A 19053-nucleotide genomic window follows, 5' to 3' on the forward strand; every position below is an offset into this window, starting at 1 on the left:
ACGTTCGACAACCGAGGCCCAGAGGGCAGTCTCCAAAGTCAGTGGAGAAAATGGGAAAACATGCATTGGAAGCCGTTCGACTTCCAGAAGCAATTACTTCTGGGTTTTGGGTATTCGAAAACCAAAACGTTCGGCTTCTGAGATGCTCGAAAACCGAGGTACCACTGTAAGTGCCACCCCTCCCCCGCTCCATTTCTCATCATGCTATAATGATAATATATTTTTGTATCCTGTCCATCTGACTGGGTTGCCCCAGCCACTCTGGGCAGCTTCCAACTGAATAGATAAGAACACACATTAAAAGCTGCCTTCAGGTGTCTACCGTGTTTCTCCAAAAATAAGACACCGTCTTATATTTATTTTTCCTCAAAAAAACACACGGTGGCTTATTTTCAGGGGATGTCTTTTTTATTATTAAGTATGGTACAGTTTAACCTACAAGGTTAAACTGCCTATCACTATGGCTTATTTTCGGGGTATGGCTTATTTTTGGAGAAACACGGTATGGAAGGTCGTGTAGTTGTTTTTCTCCTTGATGTCTCTGGCGGGAGGGCGTTCCACAGGGCGGGCACCACTACCAAGAAGGCCTCTGCCCGGTTCCCTGAAACCTCACTTCTCACAGTGAGGGAACCACCAGAAGGCCCTTAGAGCTGAACGGTGGGATATTCAGGACAGGCAGAAGGAACTACCGGTACTGCTTTACACAGTGCATAGTTAAAACTCTTGATTTGATTTTGCCATTACAAGATGGCGGCCACCAACAAGGATGTCTTCAAAAGAGGATTAGACAAGGCAATTAGTTGAAGGAAGAGCCAATCTTTCCAATAAAACATGCCTGGATGTGTCTTTCTGTAGCAAATTGATTTGAAAGCCTCCCAGGCCCTCTAAATTGCTAGACTGAAAGATTGTGACTCTTAACGCAGTACTTCTTGAGGTGCTGCAGAAGACTTCTGAATGAAAGTTTCTCATTCTTACTCATTTCATTTCTATACCTCCTCCTATTTTAAAGGGGGGGGGAATATCTCAGAGCGGTTTACAACACATGAAAACTTCAAATAAAGCAATCCAGAATAAAACAGTGATTGTAACATTATTGTTTTTTAAAGTATGTTCTTTTTGGTCTTATAGTTGAGCTGTAAGACCAAATATTGTTGTGCTGGTGCCTTCTTCTACAGTGGTACCTCACAAGTCGAATGCGTCTTGCGATCTGATGGCGACTCGCAAGACGAATTCGTTTTGCGAAAAATTCGTCTTGCAAATCACGGTTTCCCATAGGAATGCATTGAAATTTAATTAATGCGTTCCTATGAGCAAAAAAAAGAAACTTCAATGCATTCCTATGGGAAACCACGATTCGCAAAACGAATTTTTCGCAAAACGAATTGACTCACGGAACGAATTAAATTCGTCTTGCGAGGCACCACTGTATATCGAGATCAGCAAACTTCAGACTCCCTGCACTTTGGTGGAGATATATAAACATTATTATTGTTGTTGTTTAGATCTTAACTCTGCCTTCAGGTTGAGTCAAAGGAAGGGAGGGAAAATGCTTAGTTTGATATTATCATTATTTTCAGTTTCTTAGACACCTGCTACAAGGAACAGTGTGAAGGCCCCTTGCCGTATACTACATTAAAATGTACATTAAAAAAAAAAATTGCAAAATGAGCCATCAGCAGTGAAATAATGTTCTCCTGGGGGAAACTGTGATGGGCGAGAGGGAGGCGACGCCTTCACCCCAGAATGGCTCCCCTTTATCACATGCCCAGCCCAACAAGACAAGGACAAGAACCCTCCGACAGCATATGAATCAATATGATAATTCATCCAGGGAAGCAGCAGCGTGGGTCTCTCTTTCCCATCCCAGCTAATCTTTTTGCCTTACAGAGGATGGTACTGTGAATATGAAAGACTTCATGTGGGCCATTCAAGACCTCCCCAGTATTCAGGGTGAGTTTTAACCTTCACGTGGAAAATGGAGAGGCAGTGGCTATCTTCTAGATTAAGGCTTGCAAGCTTTTTAACCCACCCAGGACCTTAAGGTGGGTCTGCCTTGACCCCAAGCGTTCTTCTCCCAGCTATGGTGCCATGGCGCCTCACCACCACCTCTCTTCCTTCTAGCCAGAGTACGTTCAGGGCCATCTTACCCATAGGCACTTGGGGGTGCTGGGTGCCGGGCTCTCAGGGGCTCCAGGTTGAGAGTTCGGGGCCCGAGAGTTGAGTCCAGGGAAGAGCCCACCTCTCTGTCGGAGCGCCGCAGCTGCTGCGGGCAGCTCTGCGCCACAAGTTCGGGGGCAACCGAGCCCGCGAGACGCGGAGGGGCCAAATGAGGCACCAGATGGGATTAGTTTTCCACAGTTTAATATGATGAATCTGTATTTCTTTTCCTTTAAAGATGAAAAAGTGGATATTAGCGACCTGGACACTGTCCTAGGTGGCATGGGAATCTTCTTAACACAGGAAGAACTGGAGGAAGCGCAGAAGATTGCAATGATGAATGGTGAGTGTGTCCCATGGTCTTCTCATCTTCATTAGACCATGGGACTAAGAGTTCTAAAATATGACTCCCCAAACCTTCACATCTGCATATCACACAGGTTGATGCAGACTTTTGGTCCACAGTCTGGGTGACTCTCTTGTGGCACATCCATCGACAACTCTCCGATGGGATAACAAGGTCACAAGTCCTGTCCAGGTCCTTAGAGTTCACCCATCACCCACCATACTCTAGCGCAAACTTACTCGACCTTAGGTCCCCAAATGTTGTTAGATTACAACTCCCATCACCTCTGACCACTGGTCCTGCTAGCTAGGGATGATGGGAATTGTAGTCCAACAACATCTGGGAGTCCAAGGCTGATAAAGGCTGTTCACTAGCCTTTGCCATTCATTCTGAATTTTTAATAGAGTGATTCATATTTCGGGAGATCTGTCCATTATTATGTGGTCCGTTATTTTAATATTTTCTACAGAGTCAAACTACTGTGAACAAATAGGTTTCAGTCACTACTGCCTTCAGTTTCAAAAGGTTGGTTTCAAGGCAATTTTTGGGGCCTTGCCCTTTGGAAATTTGTATAAACCCTTACATATCAGTTGGCGTTCAGAGAGTGAGGCAGATTGTCAGTTTTTAGCTGAGCTAAGGCTATTTTATATGTCCTTGTTTTTTCAAATGACTGCTGTTTTAGAAAGGTCTGTATTTTTATTTTGTTCTTATTGTTTAGTCATATCCGACTCTTCGTGACCCCATGGACCATAGCACGCCAGGCACTCCTGTCTTCCACTGCCTCCCACAGTTTGGTCAAACTCATGTTCGTAGCTTCAAGAACACTGTCCAACCATCTCATCTTCTGTCGTCCCCTTCTCCTAGTGCCCTCAATCTTTCCCAACATCAGGGTCTTTTCCAGGGAGTCTTCTCTTCTCATGAGGTGGCCAAAGTATTGGAGCCTCAGCTTCAGGCTCTGTCCTTCCAGTGAGTGCTCAGGGCTGATTTCCTTAAGAATGGATAGGTTTGATCTTCTTGCAGTCCATGGGGCTCTCAAGAGTCTCCTCCAGCACCATAATTCAAAAGCATCAATTCTTTGGTGATCAGCTTTCTTTATGGTCCAGCTCTCACTTTCATACATCACTACTGGGAAAACCATAGCTTTAACTATATGGACCTTTGGTGATGTCTCTGCTTTTTAAGTTTATTTTAAGTTACTTTAAATGGCAGAGCTTGTTTTAATTGGATACTGTGTGTGTGTGTGTCACACACACACACACACACAGAGAGAGAGTTATATAATATATGGCATATGGCTACTGACTGGGGCAACCCAGTCAGATGGGCAGCATATAAATAATATTTTATTATTATTATTATTACTTGTTGCTATGATCTGTCTTGGGGAATCTGTCACTCCATGTTAGTGAGGTCAAAATGTGGTTTATGTATATCCTGTGCACTTTTAAAATGTGTTGGGTGGGGCTATTGGGTTGTTGTTTTTATTTTTATTATGTATTTTGTGGTTTTATATCTTGATTTTATTCTGTGAACTGCCCTGAGACCCCCCGGGTATAGTGCGGTATATAAATTCAATAAATAAAACAACAATAATGTTTGTGAAGAAAACTGCAATGCAGTTCTTTAAGAGGCATTTTTCCTTTTAATCTGGAAGGAAGCCGTGTAAGGAAGGCTGTGCTCTCCCCCTTCTTTCTCTGCAATGGGGTTTTTAAAAGTACATTGGCCTTTCTCAAGTCCTTCTCTCTTTTTGCCTTGCAGAGGACGGGACGGTGAATTTGAAAGAGTTTGTAAGGGCTTGCAATGTCACTCTAGCCCGCTCGGAGATGGAGGGTGAGTTTTGTTGTTGTTGCTTTACCTTTGGCGATGGAAATATAGAGGCAACAGATTGGGGGAAAGCCCATTTCTTGGACTTGGTAGCTTCACAACCTATGGCAGTGCTTAGTGCCCTCCCAACGTCTTTGCCTCACTTCTACAGCCTCCAAGAGACACTTTATGGCTGAATAGCAGGGTAAAATGCTAATAATAATAATAATAATAATAATAATAATAATAATAATAATAGTTCATTGCCACATAACTGCCCCATAAGCAAATCCAGACAAATGCTCAGTAGAGACTCAACATAGTCTATCCTTTGGAAGGAAGGCTAGGATATAAATTTAATCAAGGAAATACAGTGGTACCTCGGGTTACAAACTCCGCGTAACCCAGAAGTAGTTGCTCCGGGTTGCGAACTTTGCTCCAGGATGAGAACGGAAATCGCACGGCGGCGGTGGCAGCGGGAGGCCCCGTTAGCTAAAGTGGTACCTCAGGTTAAGAACGGTTTCGGGTTAAGAACGGACCTCCAGAACGAATTAAGTTCGTAACCCGAGGTACCACTGTAAATAAAACACTGTGTACGTTTTGTGCAAGTAAATCAGGATGAATGCTGAATAAACGGGTGACGGTTTATGCAAATCTCATTTTCTTCACAGGAACCTATGTGGGTAAAAAGTTACATGCAAAGTCCATCAGGTTTCCAAAGGTAACAGAGAGGCACCACCAAGAGCCACCAAACAGGTTAGTCAGGGCTCACTCATGCAAGCTCCCTCCACCTAACTGATGATATAAGTAAAAAAAACTGCTCCTTTTCCCATTTGGGGTACCCAGAACCCATATAGAGTCCTTTTGTAGCTTCTCTATCGGTAGGAGAAAATAACAAGAGACCAACCAGAGAATATTGAGAAGCAAAGCAGCTAGTAAGCCTGATCTTTATTGACTGTTGCAACAGGGTGCTCACTCACCACATGCAGGAAGGAGGAGGAACCCATAACCATGATGTGCAAGGCCTTATATATCCATTTTGAAATTCCCTGCCCTGGAGCCATACCTGCCAAGTTCCGGCCTGAGAAATAAGGGACTGGACCGGAAGTAGCGCTGCCGCCATTTTGGAACTGGGCGGAGCATGCTCAGAAGCGACTTTTGATGCTGCTCTGCCCTGTTCCAAAATGGCCACCGCACCAGAAGTTGCGCTGCAGCCATTTTGGAACTGGGCAAAGCAGCATCAAAAGTCGCTTCTGAGCATGCTCCGCCCAGTTCCAAAATGGCCACCGCGCCAGAATAAACCGGGGGGGGGAATCCATTTTTTCAGCTGGGGGCAGCTGAAAAAACGGGGGTTTCCCGGGGAATACGGGAGACTTGGCAGCTATGCCTGGAGTGCCAGACCACCCCTCCATACATACATCACAGAAGGGGTGTAGCCCAAGAGCACTCCCCACAATGACCGCTCCCCACATTAAACGGGGGGGGGGCTTTTGTGTGGTCGCACGCAGCCCCCTGGATCCCCAGAGCGGCTCCCTGGTAGTTTGGAACTGGCACTACCTTCACAGGCTGGATACCTGGGGTCTCCGCCTACCCCAGCCAATCGTCCAATCCCGCCTGGGGAGGTGTTGCCAGGGGACTGGCCAGGTAAGGGGAGGGACTGTCCAGCTCACACAATAGAATTTGAATCTTACCTGCAAGCAGCAGTTGGCTCCAGAGCTTCTCCCACCCTCCACACCCATATTGAAGTTTTCTTTTGGAGGTTAACCTCATTTCCACAGGTATGCAGGCACTGCTACGTCAAGGTCGCTGTTGAAGGGCCAGAAAGGAATTTTCCTGCATTGGCAGGTTTTGCCTTTCCCGTAGCAATACGTCACAACTTCGGCGGTTTCAGGCCTTGAGCGGAATCATTTTGGCTATCTTCCTAAAGGAGGGGGGCGTGAGGCAGTGACCTCACCCCTTTTGTGGCGTCAAGTTCAGGGTTCCCCCGTTAAAGGGGTCTTGGGGGGAGGCATTGGCCATACACCGAGAGGTTGTCATTGCTCTCCCCCTCCAGTGGCGGCGAATGGGGGCGGGCTCTCTCTGCTTGAACATACGTTCTCCAGAGCCAGCCCAACCCCCATACATTCTGGATAACCCTGAAGTCCCCCAGATCCCGGGCTGGGGACTGGTAAGGAAAACACCCAATGCCTGAGCCAAGGTCTCCCTACATCTGAAACTTAATAAAGTTGTGGCCAATTTTAATCCCATAACACGTTGTATTGAGTCATTATTCTGCCCAGGAGTCACCTGGGGTTTGGGGGGGACTCTGCCTGTCCACGCAAACATCATACCTACATCACAGAAAAGACGGTCTACAACAGAAATTCGAATGTTGTTGTTTTTCCTGTCTGCCAGGTTATCTGATTGCCTTTTCTGGTAGTCTGGCCATTCCTTTGAGACGGTAATTACTGTATATACTCGAGTGTAAGCCTACTTTTCAGCACAAAAAAATGTGCTGAAAAAGCCGCCCACGGCTTATACTCGAGTGAGGCGGGTGGCAGCGGAGAAAGGCACAGGATCGGGGGTTCGGAGAAGCGCTGCGCTGTGACTCTCCGAACCCCCGTCCTATGCCTGCTCTGTGTGAGGCGGCAGGGAGGGAGAAGCGGCGAGGAAGGGATCCTTCCTCGCCGCTTCTCTCCCCACCCCGCCACCGACAGCTGGGAAAGGCACAGGACAGTATTTATTTTTATTTTTGAAATTTACCAGTAGCTGCTGCATTTCCTACCCTCGATTTATACTTGAGTCAATAAGTTTTCCCAGTTTTTTGAGGTAAAATTAGGTGCCTCGGCTTATATTCAGGTAGGCTTATAATCGAGTATATACGGTACTTAATTCCTGAGACAATGGGAAGGTTTTTTTCATTTCCTCCCTCCTTGCAGAGAAACAATTGGTCAGTTTGGGAGTTAAAATGGTTTCAGGACTGTCTTCCTGTGCTGCTTCAGACATGTGGTTTATATATTTATGTACGTGTTTGCTTGGTACATTTATGAACATTTATTATATATCTAAGACCTTAAAATTCTTATAACACTGAGAGCCCCCGACCCTCAGGAAAAGGGGGTACAATGGCAAAGAATTGCAGTCGGAAAATTCTCCTTGCACAAGCACCCTGCATTGGATGTGCCCCATTACCGTATCTTAACTCTGGTCTTAATGTATTTACCGCCTCATTTAAATGAACTACAAATATTGACATGAAAATAGTATGGGGAAAATGATCTGTATGGTTTTAGTGGAGGACAGATCCTTCTCGATTTTTGGAATGACTGTTAAACCTCTTTAATCCCAAGTTGCCTACCTCTTCTTAAGTTCTAGTACTCCAGTTCATTCGTTCCGTTAATGGATTCTCAAATGAATGACAATTTTAAAAAAACAAAAACAGACAGCCTGCTCTTTAAAGCTCAATCCGAGCAAACATCAATTTGTGGAAAACCCAAACTGACAATGCAGCTTTAAAAAGTCGGCTTTCGCAGGGAAAAAATAGAATTAAAAAATGCTCAGACCCAGGGCATTAAAGCTCAGAAAGAGCAGGGCAAAAGCTAAGTTTGGAGAAGCCATGAGTCGGCTAATCAACGTTGTGCTTCTTTCTTTGTATTTTTGGCAGAATTCCCTTTTCTGAGCCTCCCAGTGAGACGGGCAAATCAAGAGCAGCAAGGAACCTGACCAAACCACAACTGGAAGGTAATTCTCCTGTTTGCAAAACATAATTCTGGGCTAGCCAATCTGGAACACCTTCAAATACGATGGAGCATATATGACTCCCATTTTTCCTGACTATTGGCCATGCTGGCTGAGTCTCATGGGAATTGTAGTTCTTAACATATGGAGGGTACCACATTGGCTACCCCCGATGCAACTGTTAAGTCTTCTTCAGACCCTGGAGACAACCAACTCATAGGTCTGAAAGCCACTGTAGATACTACAAACCCTACCTGCTCTTTTTTATTTTGCTCAGAGGTTGGGAAGGTCAAGACCAGAGAGGTCCTAGGATGCCTCCCAATATATTTTGTTTTGTTTTGTTTTACAAATGTATCTTGTTGTTGTTGTTGTTTAGTCGTTTAGTCGTGTCCAACTCTTTGTGACCCCATGGACCATAGCACGCCAGGCACTCCTGTCTTGCACTGCCTCCCACAGTTTGGTCTGACTCATGTTGGTAGCTTCGAGAACACTGTCCAACCATCTCGTCCTCTGTCGTCCCCTTCTCCTAGTGCCCTCTTACTGTATCTTACTGAATTGTATCTTACTGAAATGTATCTTACTGAATTCTAAAATACAAATTCAGTTATAAGAGAGAAGGATTAAACATACAGACAAACAAGCTAGGGAAATGTAAGCAAGAACATACATGCATTACATGAAAGACTCACAGCAGTCAATATCCTCATGAAACAATTTCCAGAATTTTGGGGTTGGGGTGGGAATAAGCAATGGTAATCAGTCAATGCGGGGATACAATCTAGACAAAGTTAGTACACATTCATTTTCATTGAAAGCAATGAAACTTATTATTTAGACCACTGGTCTTCAACTGGTGAGTTTAAATCCTGCTGATTCACATCCTTATCTAAGGGGGGGGGTGTGTGCAATAGCTGCACTTCCACCATACAAATATACAGGTGTTTTCCCAACCCCATTACACGGGGGCCCCCACGCACATAAACGAAATTGTGAGCCATGAGGGCTCTCCAGCTCTCTCCCGCCACTTCTGGGTTTGGGTCAAATTATTTGTTTCCCAGCGCTGCACCTATATGCATTTGCATTTGCACTCGAGTTGGTCACATGTAAGTGGGGAGAAGTCTGTGTGGTAAATAATTAAGAAATGGTTCCCCAATTGCTTGTCTGTGTTAAAGGTGAGTTCTGGGTCAGAAAAGCTTGAGGACTACTGACTTTGCTAGTGCACTAAGGATAGCAATTTATGTAAACACTAGTGTCATTCAGCCCGTTTAGAAAACAGGCGCTAGAAAAGTGTGGGCACTCTGCACACGCTCAGAGGCGTTGCTGCCCGACAATGAGTTCCAGAGCGAGCACCGTTCCCGCCGCTGGGAAAAGGGGTTAGGGAGGCGAGACAAAGGGAAGAGGGGGCTGATTCGAGGGGAGGGTGGCGAAGGAGAGAGCCCCCTATTCTTCCCCTCACTACACAAAGGCTTCCCCCCTTCCTTTCCCCCGCGCCGGCCAAGCCCTCCTGCCGCTGTCCCCTCACACACACACGGTCTCACCTAACCCTGCCTTTGTGGGCGCCTGGCAGCCCGCCCTTCGCCCTCCGCTTCGGCGGAGGAGAAAGGGACAGCCCTTTGCTCACGCCCAGAGGCACAGGGGCAGGCACGGCAAGCAGCGCCTGGCCTTGAAGGGCAGGCCCCTCACGGAGGGAAAGCGTGCGAGGGGAGGCAGAGTCTGGCGCCTGGGCCTAGCCGCCTCCCTCAGCCATGGTGCGCTTCGTCGCAGGCTTCGCCTACGACGACGACGGGGGGAAGCCTGGCTGCCGGAGCCGCAGCAGCAGGAGCCGGAGGACTGGGAGGCTTCGGCGGGGGCGACCGGCTGGCCCGTCAGCAGGAGCGCCACTACCAGCTCCTCTCCGAGCTGCAGGCCCTCGTCAAGGACCTGCCCAGGTGCGGGGAGAAGAAGCGGAGGCTGCCTCGCCTCGGACTCCCGCCGTCTGGGTAGCGCTCAGGGAAGGGCCCGGAGTGGACGGGAGGCCGCCTTTCCTTCCTTGGATCCCCACACCTGAGGGGCTTGAGGAAGGCCCCGGAGCCCGATGCCGCCATCTTGGTCCGCCGCTGCCGGGACCTGTCCTTGCTGGACGCACACACGTGCACGCTCTTCCCCCCCCCCCCGCCGCCGCCAACGCTCAGTCCAGCCAGGAGCGGCGGTTGGCAGCCGCAGGGAAACGGAAGGTGGGGGGAGCGCGCGCGTGTGTGCGTCCTGTCTCTCCGTCCAATCCCTGTGTCTCTGGGGTACATGCGCAGTAACCCAGGGACACACGGGACAACTTGGACGCAGGGACACTTGGACTTTATTATATAGGATGGGGTTTCGAATGCAGAGGCAGAGGTGGGGAGCATTCATAGAAGACATTTGGCCGGTAGGTGCTTAATTCTTTTCACGGATTCTCCGAGCAAATCATTTTTTTGTATTCCCCTGTGTCTTCCCTCTTCTTTCCCCCACCTCAAACTTCTGTACAGCATTCCGCAATGCTTATGATTCCTTCAACAAGGACTTCGATGGAACCATTGATCTTGGAGCCCTGCAGAGCACGGCCTATAACTTGGGAATCAACTTAACGGAGGAGGAAGCCTTTGATGAGCTGGTGTACGCAGACACAGATAGTGAGTGCTCTCTGGAGCTGAAGCAAAATATTTTGGGGGGAGGGGGCACCTCTCTTTTGGGTGGGGTGGGCAGCTCAGAGACCAGGGAAAGCAGAAGCAGCTGCCCAGAGGACTTCCAATGAGAGGGGCAGAGGAGGCTGAGGGAACACTCCACAAGGAGTAAAGATGTGTGGGGTATAAATTTATTATTATTATTATTATTATTATTATTATTATTATTATTATTATTATTATTATTTAGAGCAGTGTTTCCCAACCAGTGTGCCTCCAGATGTTTTGGGACTACAACTCCCATCATTCCTGACCACTGGTCGTGCTAGCTAGGGATGATGGGAGTTGTAGTCCCAAAACATCTGGAGGCACACTGGTTGGGAAACACTGTATTAGAGGGTGTTCAAGGAAGGGTGAGAGGCTGCCAGCTCTTCAGGCAAGGGGTGACTTAACTGGGCTCCTCAGCCCCACAGGGGTGCTGCAGAAAGAATGTAGTTGGTTAAGGGATTCATGGGCTCAAAAAAGGTTGAAACCCTCTGTTACATGTTATAATTTAGCGTTACTTGACATTTTCAGAAGCTAAAAGCAAAATTATTGGTTTTCCGAAAGCAGTTTATGTGCTTCTTCATCAAACGTAGGCTTACCAAGCTAAATGTGGTCCAATCACAAACATAATAGCAGATTTGAATTTCTCAGACCCAAAAACTGAAGAAATTTGCAAAAATACTGGTAAACTCTTGCCTCCTAAAATGACATACCCTTCTCCAGCATGCGCAGAACTGAGTCACAGCATGCAAGTGAATGAATGGAAGTCTGAGAGAGACAAGGTTGCCCAGCAGCAACTACTGTTAGGAGTAAGGCATTATTGTGATTCACTGTCTCGGCCGTCTGATCAGCTCTTTATTTTGTGTGTGTGTGTGGGTGTTGTCCTGCAGGAGATGGAAAGGTGAATTTCACAGACTTCCTTAACATCATCACAGACAGCAACCGCTTCATCCAGGCTGTAGGTGAGATAAACTGTGTTGTCATTTAGGGTCACATCAAAGAAGCGTTTGCAAACTTTGTATGAAAAATCGCGTTGGCAAAAACATAGCTCCACAGCGCCATCTGGTGTCACAGTGTTATAATGCTTATAAAACGCTTTTTCTTTACTAATTCAGCTGAGTCCTAGGGCTGATCCCTGCTCTCTCTGTATGGACTCTGCAGCATCTTGGGAGTTTCTGTGGGAAAATGTCTGTAGCTACACAAGGCTAATTTGCTGGTGGTGGCCATTAAGATGGATATCTGAGGTGCTGTTGTTGTTGTTTTCTGGATTAAAATTTGAGCCACTCAACTCTCCTTCCTTTCCCCAACTGCAGCAGTTATAGGCATGGCTTGAAAGGGGTGAGTAAATGGGAGCTTCTCTAATCGCTCTGTATCCCCCATTCCTCTCAGCCCCAAGGAAAGGTGACATGGAGACTGTTGACGCCCGAGGGATCTTGTTATTTGAGCTTTTGTCAAAGCTTGTGGAGACTTCTATGCTGTCAAGGAAAACCACTGTGAATATTGTCAGGTGAGAAACCGGGGCAGAGGTCTGTGTGTTTGTTTGTTTGTTTGTTTGTTTGTTTGTTTATTAGGGAGCCAGTTTGGTGCTGGTTTTAAGACCTGGGAGATCAATATTCAGATCCCTGCTCAGCCATGAAACTCACTGAGTGCTGTTGTTGTTTTGTATTTTTTGTTTGTTTAGTACAAAAAGTTGTAATACACGGGTGAAACTCGGAAAATTAGAATATCGTCGAAAAGTGCATTTATTTCAGTAATGCAACTTAAAAGGTGAAACCAATATATGAGATATAGAAGATGCATGACATGCAAAGCAAGATATGTCAAGCCTTTATTTGTTGTAATTGTAATTATTTGTCATTAGGCGGGTCAATTATAAATGGAATGTAATTAATGAAATGTAATACCGATATTTATTTTTGTATTATTGTAACTATTTGTTTTATTACTGCGGAATTTCCAAAAGAAAGCATTTGTAAAAATTAAAAGAAAAAAAAAGAAAAAGATGCATTACTGAAATAAATGCACTTTTCGACGATATTCTAATTTTCCGAGTTTCACCTGTAAGGTTAATTGCAAGGAATGAAATGTGAATTAGAAATACCTGGGAAAGTAATGCAGCAAGAAGCGGAAACTGTGGACACATCAACGATGGAGGGGAGGAAACCAGTTTTTGGGGGGCGTGTATTAAATTTGCTTTAATTTGTGGTTGGTTTGGTAAAATTTGGAAAATTGATAAAAACGATTTGGCAAAAAAGAGGGAAGAAAGAAAGAAAGAAAGAAAGAAAGAAAGAAAGAAAGAAAGAAAGAAAGAAAGAAAGAAAGAAAGTGTCTCCATCTTGAGTCATTCATTCATGTGTTGGTTCATTGGCTGTCAGTTTCTGCTCTGCAGTGGGGCAGCGGCTATTAGGTGAACAGCTCTCCTTGGATGTGGGATAGAAATTTTGGGTTACTGGTTCAATGAAGTTTGGAGTTTTTAATCCCCCCACTTTCAGATGAAGGGTGTGCAACCTCTCACATATCCAGTGGAGCTTTCATTGCCTCAGGACCTTGGCTAGATTTCCAGGCTTATCCCTAGTGAACAAACAAGAAAATATGCAGTAAAGATAAGCCTGTATCAACAGTCCACACAAGTAAAATATGTTTTCCTACATATAATATTCAGAGCCACGCAAGTAGCCCAGGACTACAGAGTTCAGTTCCTTCACATTCTGTAACGTTTAGCCTTTGTCTCAGTGTTGTTCTTTTGGTTGCCTCCTAGCTACTACCGGCAAAAGTTCCTGGAATCTACTGGCAAGAAAGCTTGGCGCTCCGATAGCATTACTGAGAGCAAGTCCGCTCTGAAGAAAGGACCCATGAAAAAATCCAAATCCACCTCGCTGTCTGCTTATGCTGGTGCTGCCCGTATCTGCGTCATGAAAGACAAGGAGTTGGAGGAGTATGTGGAACAGCTCCGAGGTGAAGAATGCCTGTGTAGCCAGTTTATGGCCAATAAAAATAGCTGCTAAGAACAAAGTTGGGTCTGTCAGAGAGAGGGATTCAAAAAAGGATTCTTACTCTCTTGCATCAGTTAGCACACTGACGATTGGTACGAAGCACAATAAAACTTTTTAGATTTTAGATTTTACATCTGTCCACCACCTTTAAACAAACGTTCCCCGTGAAAATACTTAGGCTAGAATAAATCACAGACACTTGGCTTTGCAAATAAGTGATGATTTTACTTACAGAGTTTCTGCAGTTACAATAAAGAAGTCTTCACCCATTGGCTGTAAAAGTAAGGAAGAAAAGGTTCCAAACAATTTGAAAAGAAAAGAACTTGGTTTCATTACAAAAGAAATCATGTAGCTTTTGCCAAGTCATTCAGAGGGCTGGGGGGAGGATAGGAAGAGGCAAAGGCTGCTGGGAGACTGCTGAGTTCCTACAAGGTAACTTGGGCTCATTTCTGGCTTCCGTTAACCCTTTCATGCATGCAAGTGTCATTACCACAGGGTAATGGACTGGAAAACAGGAAGTGTTGGCAGTAAAGTGCTGTGCTGACCACTAGCAGTCCTGCTCTGGTTTTGCTGTACTGTGAGAATTAGTTTTGGGGTCAGGTTCTCATATTCTCAGATAAGCCATTCCTCCCTTTTTTTGGTATTACTATTTTACTGAAAGAATTTTGATTATAAACAAATAAAGTGATACAGAAGAGAAGAACGAGAAAAGAACAAAAAGAACAAAAAATGTGCAGAAACAATATACAAAACTGCAATGTAATGTACTCCCATAGATTCTTATATAAATATATATCATGTTATTATCCTAATACATATGTAGCATTCTTAGGATGTGGTTACCTGGAGAAGGGCATAACTCTGTTGCTGTTGATTTACGTGTAATGCACGTAGATGGCGCTATGCATTTATTGTTATTATTAATTTATTGCATTATTATCCCACCTTTTCCTCCAAGGAGCCCATGGTGGTGTCAATGGTTCTCCCTTTCCTTGTTTAATCCCCACACAGCCACCCTCTGAGATGGGTCAGGCTGAGAGGCAATGAGTGGCCCAAGGTGACCTTCATGGACGAGTGGGGATTTGAACCCCGTTCTCCCAGGTCCTAGTCCAATACTCGAACCACTACACCACACTGGCTCTCACCACAGGGCATAAGAGGACAGGTCTGTGTCCCAAGAGACTCAGCCTATAATTTGCTAGCTGGATGAATGGATGCACAGTGTGGTTCCATGCATTTACACTTTGTTACAGCAGTATATTGGGCCTAAGGGTTGGCTTTGTAGAAAAGGTGGGTTTGGGGAAGGGATTTGATGCCAGAAGGGGTGCATCACGGAGGGGTTCTCTGGGAAGGCATTTCTGGGTGTGAGGGGGAAAGGGCAGGGTTATTTGAGGGGGCAGGAGACCTGCCCACTGCCCCATGGCCTTCCTGCTCGATCCAGACCTCGCTTTGCTTCTCTCCTACCTCAGGCACACCCTTTCCTAACATTTGGTTCCTTTTTCCTTTCCTGTTTTGCCAGAAAAAATTGCCCCGTCAGAGAGCCCCTATTCTCAGGTGCCCATCTTCCCCCTGATCCCCAACCAAGACACCACGATGGCAGGAAGGCCAAAGAAGAATCTCCAGAGGCTGGAGCAGCTGAGGAGGCAGGAGCCCATCTCCTCTTTTGAGGACCACTTCTTCCATAAGAAAAGATGGGTAAAGCAAGAGGTGAGAGCAGGATACCCTCTGCACCAGGCTCAGACCTAGCAGCTGTTTCCAATGTCACACGCAATGAAACTCTGGAATACACATTACAGTCTGTGTTCCCCATTTTCAAGGAATAAGAGGTTTCAGCAGCAGCGCCTCCCAGTTTAGTTTTATTTGGATGAGTGGGCACGGAAGTTTTACGTCACTTTATTTTCCCCAAATACAGTACAGACCCAGATGGATTGATTTTTTTAAAAAAATATGAAACAGATCCTAATGATTTTTGTTCATTGTCAATCACACCCATTAGATTTACCTAATCTCAATCTCTATAATTCTCAACCAATCTTTTTGCTGAGCACTACTATGTTTGCATGCAGGGACGTGGGTGGCACTGTGGGTTAAACCACTGAGCCTAGGGCTTACCGATCAGAAGGTCGGTGGTTCGAATCCCCGCGACGGGGTGAGCTCCCGTTGCTCGGTCCCAGCTCCTACCCACCTAGCAGTTCGAATGCACGTCAAAGTGCAAGTAGATAAATAGGCACCACCACAGCGGGAAGGTAAACAGCGTTTCCGTGTGCTGCTCTGGTTCACCAGAAGCGGCTTAGTCATGCTGGCCACATGACCTGGAAGCTGTACGCCGGCTCCCTCGGCCAGTAAAGCGAGATGAGCGCCGCAACCCCAGAGTCGTCCGCAACTGGATGTAACGGTCAGGGGTCCCTTTACCTTTACCATGTTTGCATGGACATCTTCCCAAATTGGGGTGGGAATGTGCCAACACTTTTTATGCTGCCAGTCAGAGGTGTGCGGGGTGCGGTGGCCCCGGGCACAATATTGAGAGGGGGCTCAAACAGGCACCCCCACCCCCGCAGCAGGCTCCTTCATCAGAGCCTAGCTATGCACCAGAAGGAGCTGCTCCTTGGCTGCTGTGCTTGTGCCTGGCACAGCAGCTGTGTCCCCAGATCAGGCCACCCACCCTCCTTGGCTGCAAAGCACCTTGTGCCTGGCTGCAGTAGCTGAGCCGGCGGTGGAGAGCATCCCACCTCGCCCATAGCCTGCCCCGGTAGCAGTGAGCACAGGGAGAGTGAGCGGCAAAGCTGCCAGCTGCTGTCCCATGCTGCGGAGAGTATGAAGAGCGTGGGCAGCAGCTTCCTCTCACCCCTTTCCTACCCTGAAATGTGGTGTGTGGGCATACGCTCCGCCGCTGCTGCTGGTCTTTCCAGACTTGATGGTTAAGCTTTTGTTTTCTTTCCCTTTTCCTTTCTTTCATTCTTCTCTGTACAGCCTAAATCCAACAAGCCCAAAAAGCTCTCCCTCAATCTCACACCACAGTTGACACATGGAAAGCGGCGTTTTACTTTCGACAATCTGGAAGAGATCCGGCGGGAGGTATGCTAGTATATATATGTATATGTATTCTTGATTTTCCAGCAAGCATAGAAAAACACAAACAGGAAAGCGAAAGGAAACATGCAGAAATGATAACAACTTCCCCAAAACAGTCCCCCTGCCCCCATTCCCTGCAACAATATAGATTATTATAAAAAGACCAGGAGTTGCCAAAAGATTTCCATTCTAGTATACTGCTCCATAGATGCTCATGCGTTGAAGGTGGGCGATAAGCCATGTTCTTTAGTCCTTACGTAAGAAAGAAAATCAGCCCAAATGATCCAAAGAGAGGTTAAGGGCTGGCACCCTTCAGTAGGTTGGGTTCTGTCTAAGCCACATGTCCATATGGTGGGATCCTAACATGTCCGAGTAGAATGGAACTTTCTCCTGGCAGAGTGGCAACAGGATTGCTGCCCAGGTGCCGCCGAAATCAATGGAGCTTCAGCTGGAGCCGTGGCTAACTTGCCCCACTGATTTCAGTAAGCTGCAGTGAGCACAGCCTAGGCATGTTTGGAAGCCGTTCTTCCTTCATATCTTCCCCCCCATGTGTGGACAGTGTGCTGTTGGAGCTCACAGGGGGATGCAGTGGCGAGGCAGGGCTAGAGGGAGGAATGCCTGACTAGGGCACACTGATTAACTTCCAGTCTGCGTAAAATTTCCCTTGCCGTTAGCCATTACTGTTCTGACAGCTTCATCTCCCCTTCCAACCTGTCTCCCACTCAGGTGAAGAAAGCAACAGACGCATACCGGATGGCAATCGCTCTCCGTGAGCGTGAGAAGTCCCTGAAACTCTGGAAGAGAGTGCGCGGTGCAGAGATTGGGCTGGACGCGGGGAACCCCAGCTTCTACCAGACCTTCTCCACGTACTCCTGGTCATGGAACGTCTGCCAGGAACTGCTGACGCCCCGAGAACTCCGAGAATATGACAGGAAAACGTATCAGGACAGCTGCCGGTCATCCGCTGCCGGGGAAAATCTGATCAAGGCAGGCGGGAGGCAAAAAGGAAGCAAGAAGTAGCCCCCCCAGATGTTGCTTACTGTGGCATCCTCCTCTTCACCAGAGGGCGTTCCATAGGAGGATCTCGGGCTGGCATCCGGGACGCAACTCCCATGTTGGGAGATGCAGGGCTTCACCTTTGTACACTGGCAAAATACAGTGAGAAATTAAGGTAGAAAAGGCAAACCTCCTGTGTCGTTGCTTCTGCTTTTCTCCAGTTCCTGAGTCTTGCCCAACTAGGAGGGAAAGGGAAAGCAGGAAGTGGCTGGGCATTTTAACAGCATCTCCATAGATCCCCCACCTCTCGTAAACAAACAGGGATCCACTTTTACGATACGATCATCTTTATTGTCATTGTCCCATGCAGAACAACGAAATTGAACATCTACATCAGATTTACAACCACCATCAACCTACTATCCAAAAAAATACATATTGACTCGCTACCCATCCTGCCTATACATAAATAACCCCAAAAAAACCTCTACTACCCCTCCTGATTTACCCCCTAAAACTCTCAATGCCCCATAACTGAATACAGATCCTCCCTCACAGACTGCCTTTCGCTGCATTTAAAACTGAAATCGCTCTTGGATAGAAGCTATTTCTCAGGTGGCTAGTCCTGGTCTTTATGACCCCATACCTCCTTCCAGAAGGCAGAAGCTGAAAGAGATCATTTCCGCGGTGCACACTACCCTGCACAATATCTGTAGCTTTCTTATAGCACCTGGAGGCATAGATTTGATACAAAGTGGGAAGAGTGCACCCAATTATCCTCTCCGCAGTCTTGACGACCCTGGAGAGCGCTGTTCTTTCCCCAACCGTGAAATTCCCAAACCACACACACAGACCATAGGTTAATACACTTTCTACAGTACAGACTGAACTTAGACTGAACTTTAAGCAAAACCTGACATTCTAAACTTCAAACTTTGGGATTTCCACACAACCCTTTGCGGAAAAATTCCCGCACCTCAATCATCCCGATTCATATTTATAGAGAAGTACTTAGAATCATAGAATCCTATTGTACAAGGGGATGGGCACTACCTTGTTAATCCTTCCTAGAAAACTGTGAAGTGAGCCATTGTTGCTCTTCTTATTTTGCTGACGAGAAATTATGCCTTGTATATATTCTCAAGCACAGGCTAGGCAAAATAATTGCTTTTTCTCTAGGAATGAGTCTCAGAAAAGGGGACGACGACTGCAGTCCTTGGATAACAGGGAGGGACCTTTGCGGTGGGAGAGAGGCCAGAAAAGACTACAACAGGGGTCCCCAGACTTA

General features: G+C 46.6%; 1 protein-coding gene across 1 annotated transcript in view; it reads left to right on the top strand.

Annotated features, from left to right (window-relative positions):
* The window catches only part of LOC118094583 (uncharacterized), a 33914-nt gene extending 16125 nt beyond the window's left edge, over positions 1-17789 (top strand). Inside the window, exons 14-25 of the mRNA XM_035135112.1 lie at positions 1888-1950; positions 2396-2500; positions 4262-4333; positions 4978-5062; positions 7950-8026; positions 10525-10668; positions 11595-11666; positions 12094-12211; positions 13463-13659; positions 15217-15404; positions 16668-16772; positions 17496-17789. Coding sequence (XP_034991003.1) covers positions 1888-1950; positions 2396-2500; positions 4262-4333; positions 4978-5062; positions 7950-8026; positions 10525-10668; positions 11595-11666; positions 12094-12211; positions 13463-13659; positions 15217-15404; positions 16668-16772; positions 17496-17789 — 1520 coding nt within the window. The remainder of the gene's footprint in view (positions 1-1887; positions 1951-2395; positions 2501-4261; positions 4334-4977; positions 5063-7949; positions 8027-10524; positions 10669-11594; positions 11667-12093; positions 12212-13462; positions 13660-15216; positions 15405-16667; positions 16773-17495) is intronic.
* The last annotated feature ends 1264 nt before the right edge of the window (positions 17790-19053 follow it).

This window comes from Zootoca vivipara, chromosome 13 (genome assembly GCF_963506605.1).
Source record: "Zootoca vivipara chromosome 13, rZooViv1.1, whole genome shotgun sequence".
Classification (NCBI taxonomy): Eukaryota; Metazoa; Chordata; class Lepidosauria; order Squamata; family Lacertidae; genus Zootoca; species Zootoca vivipara.